General features: G+C 41.8%; 1 protein-coding gene across 2 annotated transcripts in view; it reads right to left on the bottom strand.

Annotated features, from left to right (window-relative positions):
• The window catches only part of LOC144501587 (jupiter microtubule associated homolog 1-like), a 32,803-nt gene that overhangs the window by 12,326 nt on the left and 6,990 nt on the right, over positions 1-13,487 (bottom strand). For both annotated transcript variants that reach the window (XM_078225450.1, XM_078225451.1), the window contains exons 3-4: positions 9,599-9,726; positions 7,008-7,047 (exon numbers count right to left, since the gene is read on the bottom strand). In XM_078225450.1, the coding sequence (XP_078081576.1) occupies positions 7,008-7,047; positions 9,599-9,726 (168 nt within the window). The remainder of the gene's footprint in view (positions 1-7,007; positions 7,048-9,598; positions 9,727-13,487) is intronic.

Genomic DNA, 13,487 nt, shown 5'->3' with positions numbered 1-13,487 from the left:
ATTTGGGAACTTATTGTACCTGGAAATTAGGGCTTGAATATCCAGTGCCATTTGGGCATAATTAAGGGGAGTGGGAAGAAAGAAAGAGGTCACAACTGTGGCAAATATCTAATCCATGGCTCATCTGAGGTAATGTTCAGCTTTTAAGTTAACTGTAGAAATGGGGGTAAATGCAAGTAAAGCAACTCGGAGTCTACTATACTTGGGGCCATGTTGACTTAAGGAACTAAAAGCTATAAAGGCAAGAGCCATAAGTGGGCTTACTTAGCTGAAGATGTGGTCTACACTGCTAGTAAAGAAGTATAGTCCAGAGATACGTCACAGGTAGACAGATTTGATCATTAAGGGAATTAAGGGTTATGGGGAGCAGGCGGGTAAGTGGAACTAAACCACTATCAGATCAGCCATGATCTTATTGAATGGCAGGGCAAGCTCAAGGGGCTAGATGGCCTACTCCTGCTCCTATTTCTTATGTTCTTATGTAGATGTTGTTTTGGGGATTAGAACTAAATTAGTTTCAAAATTGAAAGGCTACATTGTCATGGAGGATGAGATAAGGTGGTTCTCTGATTTCAACTGATCGGTGTTTGCAGGGGGAGGAAGTGTTTTACAGCAGGGGAAGAGACTATACAAGGGGTGCTGCTGTTAGCAAGCTCTAGGCAGTTAGAGCTTGAAGTGCCTCAAGGAGCCATTGGCACATCTGATAGTTGCAGATTGGACCTTGTAGTTTGCAGCTCAGGAATCCAGGGAGCAGTTTGGGCTCAGAAGTCCTGGGATGCTGAACAGGTGTAGGTCTTTGATCCTATGCTGGAAACTATTAGGGCTCAGAGAAACCCTGGGAGCCATTTATAGCTCAGTGTAGCCAGGAGAATAGAGTTTGGAAAAAGCCCAGGAGCAGCAGCAGCATATTGAGGCTAGCAGTCTGCCAAGTTGGAAAGGTGCTGCTAATTAGAGGTGGGAGTGCAGCTTTGTGAATCCATGGAATGCAATCTCAGAAGAAACTGAACCATCAGGAGGAGGGAGTTTGAGAAAATTCAGAGGCTAAATTTTCAAAAAAATGAATTCCTCATCAGGGAGATAGAATTACTGAGTTTGCAATCAGTGACTCAGTGGGCACTGCTGAGGAATCCATGTGATGGTCTTGGCTACATCTGCCATTTAATGTGCAGTGTGGCAGGTTCAACTATGGCAGTGGCTAGCACTGCTGCCTCAGTGTCAGTGATCTGGATTCAATTCCAGCCTCAGGTAACTGTTATGGGTTAAGGGATAGGGATTGTTGTTGGTGCAGGCTCAATAGGCCAAATGGCCTCTCTGCACTGTAGGGATTCTATGATTCAATTTGCCTGTTAATTCACACTTACCCTCATGTTAATTCTGATATTGTAATTATTTTACTGATTTTGCAGTGAAGTTTATTTTGTTCATTTAAAACCATGGAATCCTAGTGGCTATCTGGAATTTCAAACTTTGTCTACTTTAAACAAAGTTACTGAGGCTTAACAGCAAGGTATAGGCAGATTTATTAAATTAATTAGAATTTTGTAGCTGTTTTTACAGTAGTAAAATACTAGATGCAAGGGCAACTAAAAACAAAGGATGAACTTACTGAAGAAAATAGAGACTCCAGATGGATAAAAACCTGGAACCTGATGGCTTTGATACCAGAAGCTTTAATTAATTTTCAAGTTCCTTTAATTCTAGAATTGTTCCATTAGATTGGAAATTTGTTAATGTTGTTCCATTAATTAAGGTTGGCAAAAGAAACCAGATAACTATGGGCTTGTTGGATTAATGTCAATTGGGGAGTAGCGCTAGAATGACAGCATAGAGTGTCAGCTTGGATTGTTCAGTCACTGATTAATTGACAAATGTAGGCAGTATGTCAAGGTTCCAAACGAGAGCAGCAAATAATTAAAGCACAAAGGTAATAAACGACTTGAGGCTGTGGGTATAAAAGAAAGATGTTCCAATTGGTGGGATGTGACAAGTGAGTGTAGGGTAACAAAGTTTGCAGACGACACAAAGATAAGTGGAAAAGTGAATCGTGTGGAGGGCGTAGAAGGTCTGCAGAGAGATTTGGACAGGCTGAGTGAGTGGGCGAGGATCTGGCAGATTGAGTATAACGTTGACAAATGCGAGGTTATTCACTTTGGAAGAAATAGCAAATTGGATTATTATCTAAATGGAAAGAAATTACAACATGCTGCTGTGCAGAGGGACCTCGGGGTCCTTGTGCATGAGGTGCAAAAACCCAGTCTGCAGGTGCAACAGATGATCAAGGAGGCAAATGGGATGTTGGCCTATATCGCAAGGGGGATAGAATATAAAAGCAGAGATGTCTTGCTGCATCTGTACAGGGCATTGGTGAGGCCGCAGCTGGAATACTGTGTGCAGTATTGGTCCCCTTATTTGCTGAAGGATATATTGGTCTTGGAGGGAGTGCAGAGAAGGTTCACCAGGTTGATATCAGAGAGGAGGGGTGTTGATTATGAGAAGAGACTGAGCAGATTGGGTTTGTATTTGTTGGAATTTAGAAGGCTGAGGGGGGATCTTATACAGACCTATAAGATAATGAAGAGGCTGGATAGGGTAGAGATTCTTTCCACTTAGAAAGGAAACTAGAACTAGAGGGCACAGCCTCAAAATAAAAGGGGGGTCGGTTTAGGACAGAGTTGAGGAGGAACTTCTCTCAGAGGGTGGTGAATCTCTGGAATTCTCTGCCCACTGAAGTGGTGGAGGCTACCTCATTGAATATGTTTAAATCATGGATAGATGGATTCCTGATCAGTAAGGGAATTAGGGGTTATGGGGATCAGGCGGGTAAGTGGAATTGATCCACTTCAGATCAGCCATGATCTTATTGAATGGCGGGGCAGGCTCGAGGGGCTAGATGGCCTACTCCTGCTCCTATTATGTTCTCAAGTGGTGCACTCCCATCAGGGATCAATTCTGGAGACACTACTATCACTTAACTGGCTATTATATCTATTCCTTCATATCCTTGCTAGCTACTGGAGGTGTCCCAGAGAATTGGCGAGTAGCTAATGCGGTTCTTCTGTTCAAGAAAGGAAATTGAGATAATCCAGGAAATATAGACCGATGAGTCTCACATAGGTGGTTGGGAAGCTATTGGAGAGGATTCACAGTATGGCTTAATTAGGGAAAGTCAGCATGACTCGGTGCAGGGCAGGTCATGTCTTACTAACTTGATTTTTTTTGAAGCATGTGGCAAAGGTAAATCGAAGAAGATAGTGCAATGGATGTTGTTTACATGGATTTTAGTAAGGCTTCTGACAAGATCCCTCATGGTAGGCTCATCCAGAAGATTAAGATGTGTGGGATCAAAGGTGACTTGGCTTGCCCATAGAAATCAGTAGTGGTGAAAAGGTGTTTTTCTGGCTGGAGGTCCATGACTAGTGGTGTTCCACAGGAATCCATACTGGGACCTCTGCTGTTTGTGATGTATACAAATGACTTGGATGAAAACATAGGTGGGTGGGTTAGTAAGTTGATAGAGTTGCAGATGGTGTAGAAGGTTGTTAAAGGATACAACAGCAGGTTACAGATATGGGCAGAAAAGTGGCAGGTGGAGTTTAATCTGGGCAAGTGCAAGGTGATGCACTTTGGGAGATCAAACATTAAAGGCAAGTATTCAGTGCTAACATGCAGAGGAATCTTAGGGTTCAAGTCCATAGCTCGCTGAAAGTGACCACACAAGTAGATAAGGTGATTAGAAAGGAGTATGGCATGTTTGCTTTTATTGGTTAGGGCTTTGAGTACAAGAGTCAGAAATTCATGTTGCAGCTGTTCAAAACTTTGGTTAGGCCGCACTCAACATTCAATTCAGCTTGCCACATTATAGAAAGGATGTGGAGGCTTTGGAGGGGGTGCAGAAGAGGTTTACCAGGATGCTGCCTGGATTAAAGAGTATGAGCTATAAGCAGAGGCTGGGCAAACTAGGGTTGTTTTCTTTAGAGCAGTGAGGCGAGACCAATATAATTTTATAAAATTATGGAGGGGCATAGATAGGGTTGATAGTCAATCTTTTTCCTAGAGTTGCAATGTTGAATACTAAGGGGGCATGCACTTGAGGTGCAGGAGTGGGCAGAGGGGAGGATTCCTCTCCCCCCCCCCCCCCCCCCCAGAGTTCTAGGTGTCTGGGGTGGTATTGCAGGCAGCTATGATAGGGCAGTTTAAATAAGCACAAATATCAAGGAATAGGAGGAATATGGACCAAGGGCAGGCAGAAGGGATTAGCTGAATTTGGTGTCAAGTTCAGCACAACATGCACTGAAGGCCCTACATGCTATGTTCATCCAAGTTATGATAAAGTTAGGAGGGACCAGCAAGTTATAAAAGGATGTGAACAAATTAAGTGGTGGGCACAAAGGCAAATGAGAGTAGACTCACTTCAGTTATTATTAACCCAAATATTTAAGCATGCTCACTTGTATTTAACAGGAATTTAAATCAAAAACATACAACAGTAATACTGGCACCTCATTGCCCTGCTGGAAATTTGGTTGGTGCTTGTTAGTTCACATTGAACCATTTTTCTGCACTGCTCACCAGGCTCTTGGCTTAAAGAACTATTGTTCACATTTCAGTTTTCAAAACAAGATTTAAAATGTGGGTGAATGAAAACACATGCATGAACAGATTGTACAAGGCACAATGGGAATGAAGTAAAATGCAGGCATCAAGTTACATGCATGGGAATCATGCCAGCAATTTTCATGCTCAAGTTGAATAATTTTCAAAAGGTGCACAACAATCCTGGCAAAAAATTCAGACACTGAAGCATAAAGGTTCATTAAAGCAGTCTAGATATTGACCTGATCTGCCATTAAATTCAGGTGTCAGACAAATACCACGGAGCTGATTAGAAAGGTAATAAAAAAGGTGTATTCTCAGTAAAATACCAATATAGACCTATAACCAGCTGTAATACCAATTTTATCCAATTGGAGTTTAGTTCAGAAATGTTTGTGGTGCAAAATGCCTTCCAATTGGTATTGAGGGATTAAAACTAGGTAGAACAAGAACAGTCTACAAAAGTCTGGCCCCTTCATTCTCAAGTTGGAAGGGTTTGGACTCAAACTTTCCCTAGTAGAGCAAGACAGCTAGTTATTACAATCAAAATAGGCTGGACAACACTCCCCAAACCCAAACTAAAACTAGCAAGAGTGATTGTAGCAGTTCCATCCAACCCTGGGCTGGATTTATCTGACAAGGATAAACTTGTTAATTGCAAACAAGCTGAATGGAGAGATGTGTGAACCACATTCCAACATCAAAAGTCTTAAAAATCTGACCAGAATGTGCATTTAACTAGACTAGAGTCAATATGCTCAAAGCACTGAAGTGGTCAACACTGCAACCTAAAGCCAGTATAAACCTGAAAATGTTCAGTGGTTTTAACAATGGAAGACCAGTTTTAAGATTTAAGTCAGAAATTCCAGTCAAAACATAGTGTAAAATGCCCGATTAGCTGGGATGCATGGAAATTAGTACATAGCAAATGCTCTGCTAACAGCCATGTGTTCATGGCCTCCAGAGTTCTGGTTTTCTATAGGAACCCATTACTTTCCCACTGACTCTTCTGTACATGTTCTAATAGGCAACAAAACAAATATGACATAAGCAAGATACCCTGCAAAATCCACCATGGAGTGGTTAGGTGCCAACTCCTTGCTGCAAAATTTCAGCAGTTGAATTAGACATGGCTTTAATTCTCAGGTAATAAGGAGATTAAAGAACCTCTAGTGAGCGAAGTCACTGGAATGAAATAATGGTTAAATCTATATGCCTCAACCATGGCCATGCATGGAAATGTCATGGAGACAAAGGTTCCTCCTCAAGAAGCCAAGAGTGCAACAGTTAAAGGTACTTTTCCTAATAGTGAAGTAGATGACTGCAGCTACTGTCCAGCATCTCAAGAAACCCGCAATAAAAATAATAATTAGTTTAGATCCAGCCCTTTCATGGAAGTCACTCCTCTTTTCCCCCATTAATTTTGCCACCATCTACATGGACTATGCAGCCAAATGGGAATGAGTTTAAGAATTCCTGTGGCTCATCTATAATTTAGGTGCAAGATCTGTAATGAGATGGTCCCACAGGTCCCCAGGAGAGAAAAATATCAAGGCTTGGCACAAAACCTTGCCAATAGTCAACATTTATGAAGGGAGCAGCCAAAAGACAAGTGAATGATACAGATAACACTATTACAAACACTTGTTTCAAAGTAGCGTCTGCAATGCCCAATTATAACCAGAGCCCACATTTAACACATTTCTTAAACAGGAGTGCACAACATCCTCTTCCACAACAAAACAGACCCAGCCACAAGCAGGATGCTTTCATAATTTTAGCTTTCAATTCAATAAATCTGAATGAATCCAGTTGAACGCAGAATTCCAAGTCTAGGATTTACTCAGAAAAGATTTCCAAGTTCCTCCATTACCAGTGGCCCTTCCAAGCTCTAGTTCCTACATAGTTATTGAGCAAGTCTTGAAGACAGCACACCAGTAACTTTTAAGTACCCAATGATTGATAACATTCTTGCAGTGAGTTTCACAGGACAGATCAATTTTGGCCTAGGTGTAAGTTACTGAAAGCTAAAAATTGCAATCACTGGAACCAGGCTAACATGCTTTTATGATGCCAAAGTATAGATCAAATTCACATATCACAGGAGCCAAAAGCAAGTGTGACTCAAGTTAAAACTACCTTAAGTGTAGCAAATCAAATCGTTAAGTGTTAGTCCATGCAAAGCATTCAGCAGCCAACAGCTGACACATGGAGGCAAGATCAGGACTGTAAGCAGTACTGCACAAGGAAATCCAGCCAACAAAGATAACTTACTGCAGTTTGAACTTTACATCTAACCCATGTAAGCTTATTCAATGAATAAACCAGAGGCTTCATAGGGTAGTTTTTGGGAAAAGGTCGAGAATAAGCAAAACAAATTGCCACCATGCTAATTACACTAGAATCTTACTTACATGAATCTGGACACTTTTGATCTTTCCCAGTTGTGAAGTCCTAGATTAAAAACATTAACAAGACATTAGAACCATAGAATCCCCAAGAGCAGAAGGCGGCCATTTGGCCCCATCAGGTCTGCACCAACTCTCCGACAGAGCATCACATCCAGGTCCACCCCCCACCTTATCCCCTTAATCCCACATATTTACCTGGAATGGAACCCACATCCCTGGTGCTGAGAAGCAGCAGTGCTAACCACTATGCCACCTTAGACCAATTCAAACTGTTAAAAACAGGAACAGACAAGTTGACTATACTAGTTGATCTGTATAAAGGACAAACAGCTGATTACATTTTAGGTACAATTAAACCACTTGATTATGAACATGTGCTATGACAATTCATGAGCACATGAGGCTCAGTGGGACAAATTGACCATGGAACCATTAATGCTGCACCAGTACAGAGCAAGATCCCAGGTCCACACAGCCAAGTTAGTTCAGTTGGGGCACTACACGATGTCTCGCATTGGACCCCAATATCCTAAGGGAAAAGAATAGAAAACCATGGTTGCACCTGCAATCAAGTGATAATGTTAAACCACGACCCCATCAGAAATACAAACAAAATAAAATAGTGCTGGAAATACTACAGTCACAATAACTACTAAATTACAGAAAACCAAAACACTGCAGGTCCTGGAAATCTGATACAGAAATTGCTGGAAATAATCTTTGCAGAGAGCAGATCTGTTGAATTTGCTTTCCAAAGGTGTGCTCCAATTGACCACAGCAATTCAGTGATTAAGGAGGGAGTCCTGGCCCCGATTAATATTTAGCCACCCCTTCAGAAGGGTGTTCAGCACCCATGAATGTGGGGAACACATTCACTGCAGTGTCATTTAAACAACTAGATGGAGGACTGGAGGGAAACAGTGTCAGAATGAGAAAGTATTATGAATATAATTGGTGAACGCTGAAGCACAAATTGTAATGGGAAAGTGATACACCATTAGCATGTGGCTTGGGCTAGAGTGGGATAACAGATTGGTTAGCCAAGAGGAAACAATGGATAAACGGTCATTTTTGGGTTGACAAGCTGCAAGTGCCACAGGAATCAGTGCTGAGGCCTCAACTATTTACAATCTCAATTACTTGGATGAAGGAGCAGAGAGTATGGTAGCTAAATTTGCCAATGACACCAAGATAGGTAGGGAGACAAGTTGACAGGAGGTAGAGTGGTTGCAAAGGGATATAGATTGATTACACAAGTGAGCAAAAATATATTAGCAGATAGAGCACAACATGGGAAAAATGAACTTTTCCAGTTTAGTAGGGAGAATAGAAAAGCAATGTGCTATTTAAATGGAGATTGCAGTGGTGTAGAGGAACCTGCATGTCGTGGTATATGAATCACATGGGACTGCTGTGGCTGCAGTCATTGCAACAGCTTAAAACCAAGTGGTATGCTAAGGAAAGGCTTGACAGGCCAATCAGCCAGAGTTAACTTCAGTCATTTAATAAAGTGCCTCAAAAGATAGTGGAAAATTAAAGCTCATGGTTCAAGGGGTAACATTGGCAAGGATAGATGTTTGGCTCGATAACATGAAATAGAATAGGCATAAATGGGTACTTTTATGGTTGGCAAGATGCAACAACTGGTGTGCCACATGAATCAGTGCTGGGGTTTGACATTACAATTTAAATGACTTGGATGAAAGGACCAAAGGTATGGTTGCCAAATTTGCTGTTGACATTATATGGGCAAAGATCTGGCAAATGGACTATTGTGGGGGAAAACCAAAATTGTCCATTTTGACAGCAAGAATAAAAAAGCAAATCATCCAAATGGAGAAAGATTGCAGAGGGACCTGGATATTCTAGTGCATGAGTCGCAAAAGGTTAGTATGCAGTTACAGCAAAGTGATTAGGAAAGTCAATAGAATGTAACTATTTATTGCGAGGGGAATGGAATACAGAAGTAGAGAGATTATGCTTCAGTTATGCAGGGCATTTGAGACCACAACTGGAGCACTGTACAGTATCAGTCTACTTAAGGATGTAAATGCATTGGAAGCAGTTCAGAGAAGGTTTGCTGGACTAAAAGCTGGATTAGGAGGGTTGTCTTATGAGGAAAAGTTTGACAGGCTAAGCTTGTATCCACTGGAGAGGCGATTTGATTGAAACAAAATCCCAAGAGGTCTTGACAAAGGGAAAGGATGTTTCTTCTTTTAGGAGCATGTAGAATTAAGGGTCACTAGTTAAAGGGGTAGCCCATTTAAGACAGGTGAGTTTTTTTTTCCCCTTTATCTTTGGAACTCATCCTCAAAAGGCAGTGGAAGCAGAGTCTTTAAATATTTAAGCTAAAGATAGATTCTTGATAAGCAATGGGGCGAAAGATTCAGGATAAATGGGAATGTGGAGTTAAGGTTAAAATCAGATCAGCCATGGTCTTACCAAATGAAGAGCAGGCTCAAGTGGCTGAGTGACCTACTCCAATTCACATGTTCAATCCATCATGTATTACAAGATACCCAGATACTCTGCAGCAAAACAATTCCTCAAGTTACAAGTCCATCAGAAGTGAGACTGGTTTAACCGGTATTTACCAGAGTGTTTGGGGGTGTTTTCACAGTGTCGAAGATGCCACTTGTCTTGCCACCAGGAGGGTTTCTTCGTGCCTTTGGATCTGGCGTTTCAGTGGTAGCTGCTCCAAAGATGCCACTGCTCTTCCCACCTAGAAATAGCAGAAAAGTAAGACTGGACAGCAAAAACACAGGAGCCATTTCCATACCAGTCAACTATACCTGGATTTCAGCTTTCTAAGCATATGGTGCAAGAGAAACATTTTCTTACTGTATGATCAACTGTATTGCAGCAAAAAAAAAAAGGGGTCGTGTTTGGCTAGGCAACTAGTTAATTAGAACTAATCCTCCCTCATTAGTATCAGTGGCATTATGAAAGTTTGGTAATTGGCAGCTGCGGCACTGCTTTCAACATGTGTTTGTCTCATATTTCGACTAGCTATCAGAATGTATAACAACCAATACGTACCAGGACAGGAACAGGAGAGACAGCAGAGCTTTGCTATCCATGCAGGAATTCAACTAAATCTACCTGGAAATGCATTTTACATAAAAGCTGTCTTTTCAGGAAAAAAAAAAGTGTCCCCAAATGGTTTAAAGTTACATCTAAAGAACAAACAGGGTAGGACATTCAGACCCTCAAACTCATTCAATATGCTTGATCCATATCTCAACTCAAGTACCAGAACATACAGAAAGCTGGTTACAAAACAGAAGCTACAAGATCACAAAATTGCTACTCCATAGTAGGCTGCCATTTGACCCACTGACTGTACCAGCTCTCCAAACAACCATCACAATTTAGTGCCATTCCCCTGCCTTAACACATTATCTTTCTATCCAAATAATCATCTAATGCCCTCTTGAATGCCTCAATTGAACCGGATTCCAGCATGCTTCCAGCAGTAGATTCCAGACCCAAACCACTTGCTAACATCACATATGCTTCTTTTACCTGAACTAGGTTATGATCTCAGAATCCTCCACCGGAGGCTGCAACACTCTTACTGAAAAACTTCCATAAATCTTGAGCCCCCACCAACCATTGAATTAGCCCTCGGTTATCTCTTCGAGCATTCAGATCAAAATCACAAAATAAGGTTACATCATGTTCAGCACCTTGGAAAGCCAGTGGTACAGTCTACTCCAATCCCTGGGTTACAATGTGTAAAGGATTCTCACTGCAATGACACATCTTTGGTGATACTGCATCTGCAGTGCTTTATATGCCTTCAGTTTCCTTATCCAGAGGAAGAACCAATGTCCTCACTAGTACTGTTAAAGAGGGTGTAAACCAACATGCAGGGGGAATGGGCACCAAAATATAGCATGTTCTTGGGAAAGATTTCAGGCTGGAGGGTGACCTGATTGAGGTCTTGAAGCACTAGAGTAACAACCCCCTGGACCAGATAATGCCATCCCAGGGTTTCAAAGGAAGTAGGTGAGAACATTGCAGGTGTCCCAACTACAATCTTCCAAAGTTCTCCCAATTTGAATACTGTTCCACTAGATTGCAAACTTGTATACATCATTCGACTGAAGAAAGGGGAGAGGGGAAACCCGGACATTCAACCAGTTAGTTCAACATCTATCATTGTGAAATTGCTCAACTTTATAATTTATGTTAGGGTGACTTTGAGGTGTGCAATGCTCAGCTGATCGACGCATGGGTTTGTAGAAAGGTCAGTCTGATCAACTGAATTGAATTTTAAGCTGGAAAAGCGTGAGGGATCCAGGTTCAATTACAGCCTTGGGTCACTGTCTGTAGTGTTTACATGTTCTTCCTAGTGCCTGTGTGGGTTTACTCTCGTTTCCTCCCACAGTCCAAAGGTGGCCATGCTAAATTGCCATTGTGTTCCAAGGTGTGTAGGTTAGGGGATTAGACATGGGGTTATAGGAATAGGGCCTCGGTGGGACTCTGCCAGAGAGTCAGTGCAAACTTGATGGGTCAAATGATTCTATGATTCTAAGTGGACAAGGAAATTTGATTTGATGCATTATTGCAACATGTATTGGTATACAGTGAAAAATATTGTTTGTCACGTGCTATACAGACTAAGCATACCCATTATGCAGGGGAGAAGATGCAGAATATAATGTTAGTCATAGCTAGGTATAGAGAAAGATCAACTTAATACAAGGTAGGCCCATTCAAATGTCTGATGGCAGCAGGATGTTGGATGTTATCAACATGGAGGTCCAGAAGGCAATTGAAGAGACTATTAATTAAAATTTATGGAATTGAAGGCAATTCATTAACCTGGTTGAGCAGCAGGAGACAGTAGGGATATGTGCAGATACTCATTGGCACCACCTCAATGGTGTTGTGCTGCTTCTTCAGCTCAAGTCCCACACACGTAGAAACTTCCTCTAAACATTGGAAATCAAACCCATTCCTTCAGCCTCCATCCTAGCCACTGATTCAATCCCCTCCCTCTCCACTGGCAGGCTGAAGTAGACTGATGCAATTTAAGTGTCCTATCGGAACACAAATCAGCTTCTGAACACATATCCTCAATAGTTTATAAAAGGAGCAATATAGGGCAGGAGATCGGCCTGGTGAGCCAGTAAGAAAGGGAATGGGGTGAAAATTCAGGTTCATGCCCAGTTTCACACCTCACGATCTTGCCAGCCCTGTTTTCCCATCAATTTAAATATTACTAATGTGCCCTGGACACACCATCCAGGCTCACTTACCTTAGTTCACTCGCTGGTCAGGGTTGATAATCAGGGTTTTTGGTGGGGGTTAGGGGGCAATGTGTACGGAGTATACTGGGAGATTGAGACACCTGCAGAGTGGCACCCCTAGAATTCAGCAACCATCTTCAAGTGAGCTTCAGACACCCCCACCCCACTGGCAAGATTTACATTTCGGTCTGAGTAGTGCACAGAGTACCTACCTAGCTACCTATTGTTTTCTCACTCGTTCACAATCTTTAAAAAAAATTACACCCATAATCTTTGACTTGTAAATTCATGTCTTGGGACACATCACAGCTTTTCAATTATCTAAACACCTGGTTTCATCCCAAAAACAAAATTTCCTGTACACTTGTCTGTTAGAACAGCAGATTAACATTATACACAGTTTGTTCTGGCAACATAAACCCAAGTGTGAACTGGATTGTCTCTTTGGAATTGATTCCCAGTTTCTCCAGCACAATCAGTCAATGCAACTTCCCATATGTCTTCCCTGTTCCTCAACCAAAGTATTTTTCCCTCCCCTTGCATGGTTGACATGGTCCTCCACCATGTCTTATCTATTTCATAACTGTTCTCAGCCCACCCTCTACCTTAGAGAAGGATGATAGCGTTCCCATTGTCCTCACCTTCCATCTCTCCAGTATTTATAGTCAACAGATCACCCTTGGCCATCTCTACCACCAGATACATCTTTCCTCTGCTTTCCCTTTTCAGTATTTCAAAAGGGACTGCCCCCTACATCCACTTCAGTCACACCCAACCACCCCTCCTTTCCTACAGTAGCTTTCAGTGCAAGTGATACAAGAGCAACTCTTTTAACCACTCCATTCTTTCCATCCAAGACCCCAAATACACTTTCAAAGTGAAACAGCAATTTGGTATTTACTTGTACTTCAAATTTAGTTTATTTTATTAGCTGCTCAGTATAGTTGCTTCTTCATTTGAGACCAAATGCTGACAAGATGACCACTGTGTGCACAAGTGTCCCTGAGCTACTGGTTACTTGTCATTTCAATTCTCCACCTTGCTCCCACACTGACCTTTACTTGTGGCTTGAGAGTGTATTCCAGTGAGGCTCAGCACCTCATCCTTCGCCTTGACCCTGTACAGCCTTCTGGACACATCATACCCTCTGCCTCCATTTTGTTTTCTTTGCTGGTTCAATTTTGTCTTGTTCCTTTCTTTATCCCTTCATGTTGCATTCAGATGG

The sequence above is a fragment of the Mustelus asterias genome, chromosome 12, assembly GCF_964213995.1.
Source record: "Mustelus asterias chromosome 12, sMusAst1.hap1.1, whole genome shotgun sequence".
Classification (NCBI taxonomy): domain Eukaryota; kingdom Metazoa; phylum Chordata; class Chondrichthyes; order Carcharhiniformes; family Triakidae; genus Mustelus; species Mustelus asterias.
The sequence above is the reverse complement of the archived record's forward strand: the minus strand, read 5'-3'. Positions and strand labels throughout refer to the sequence as shown.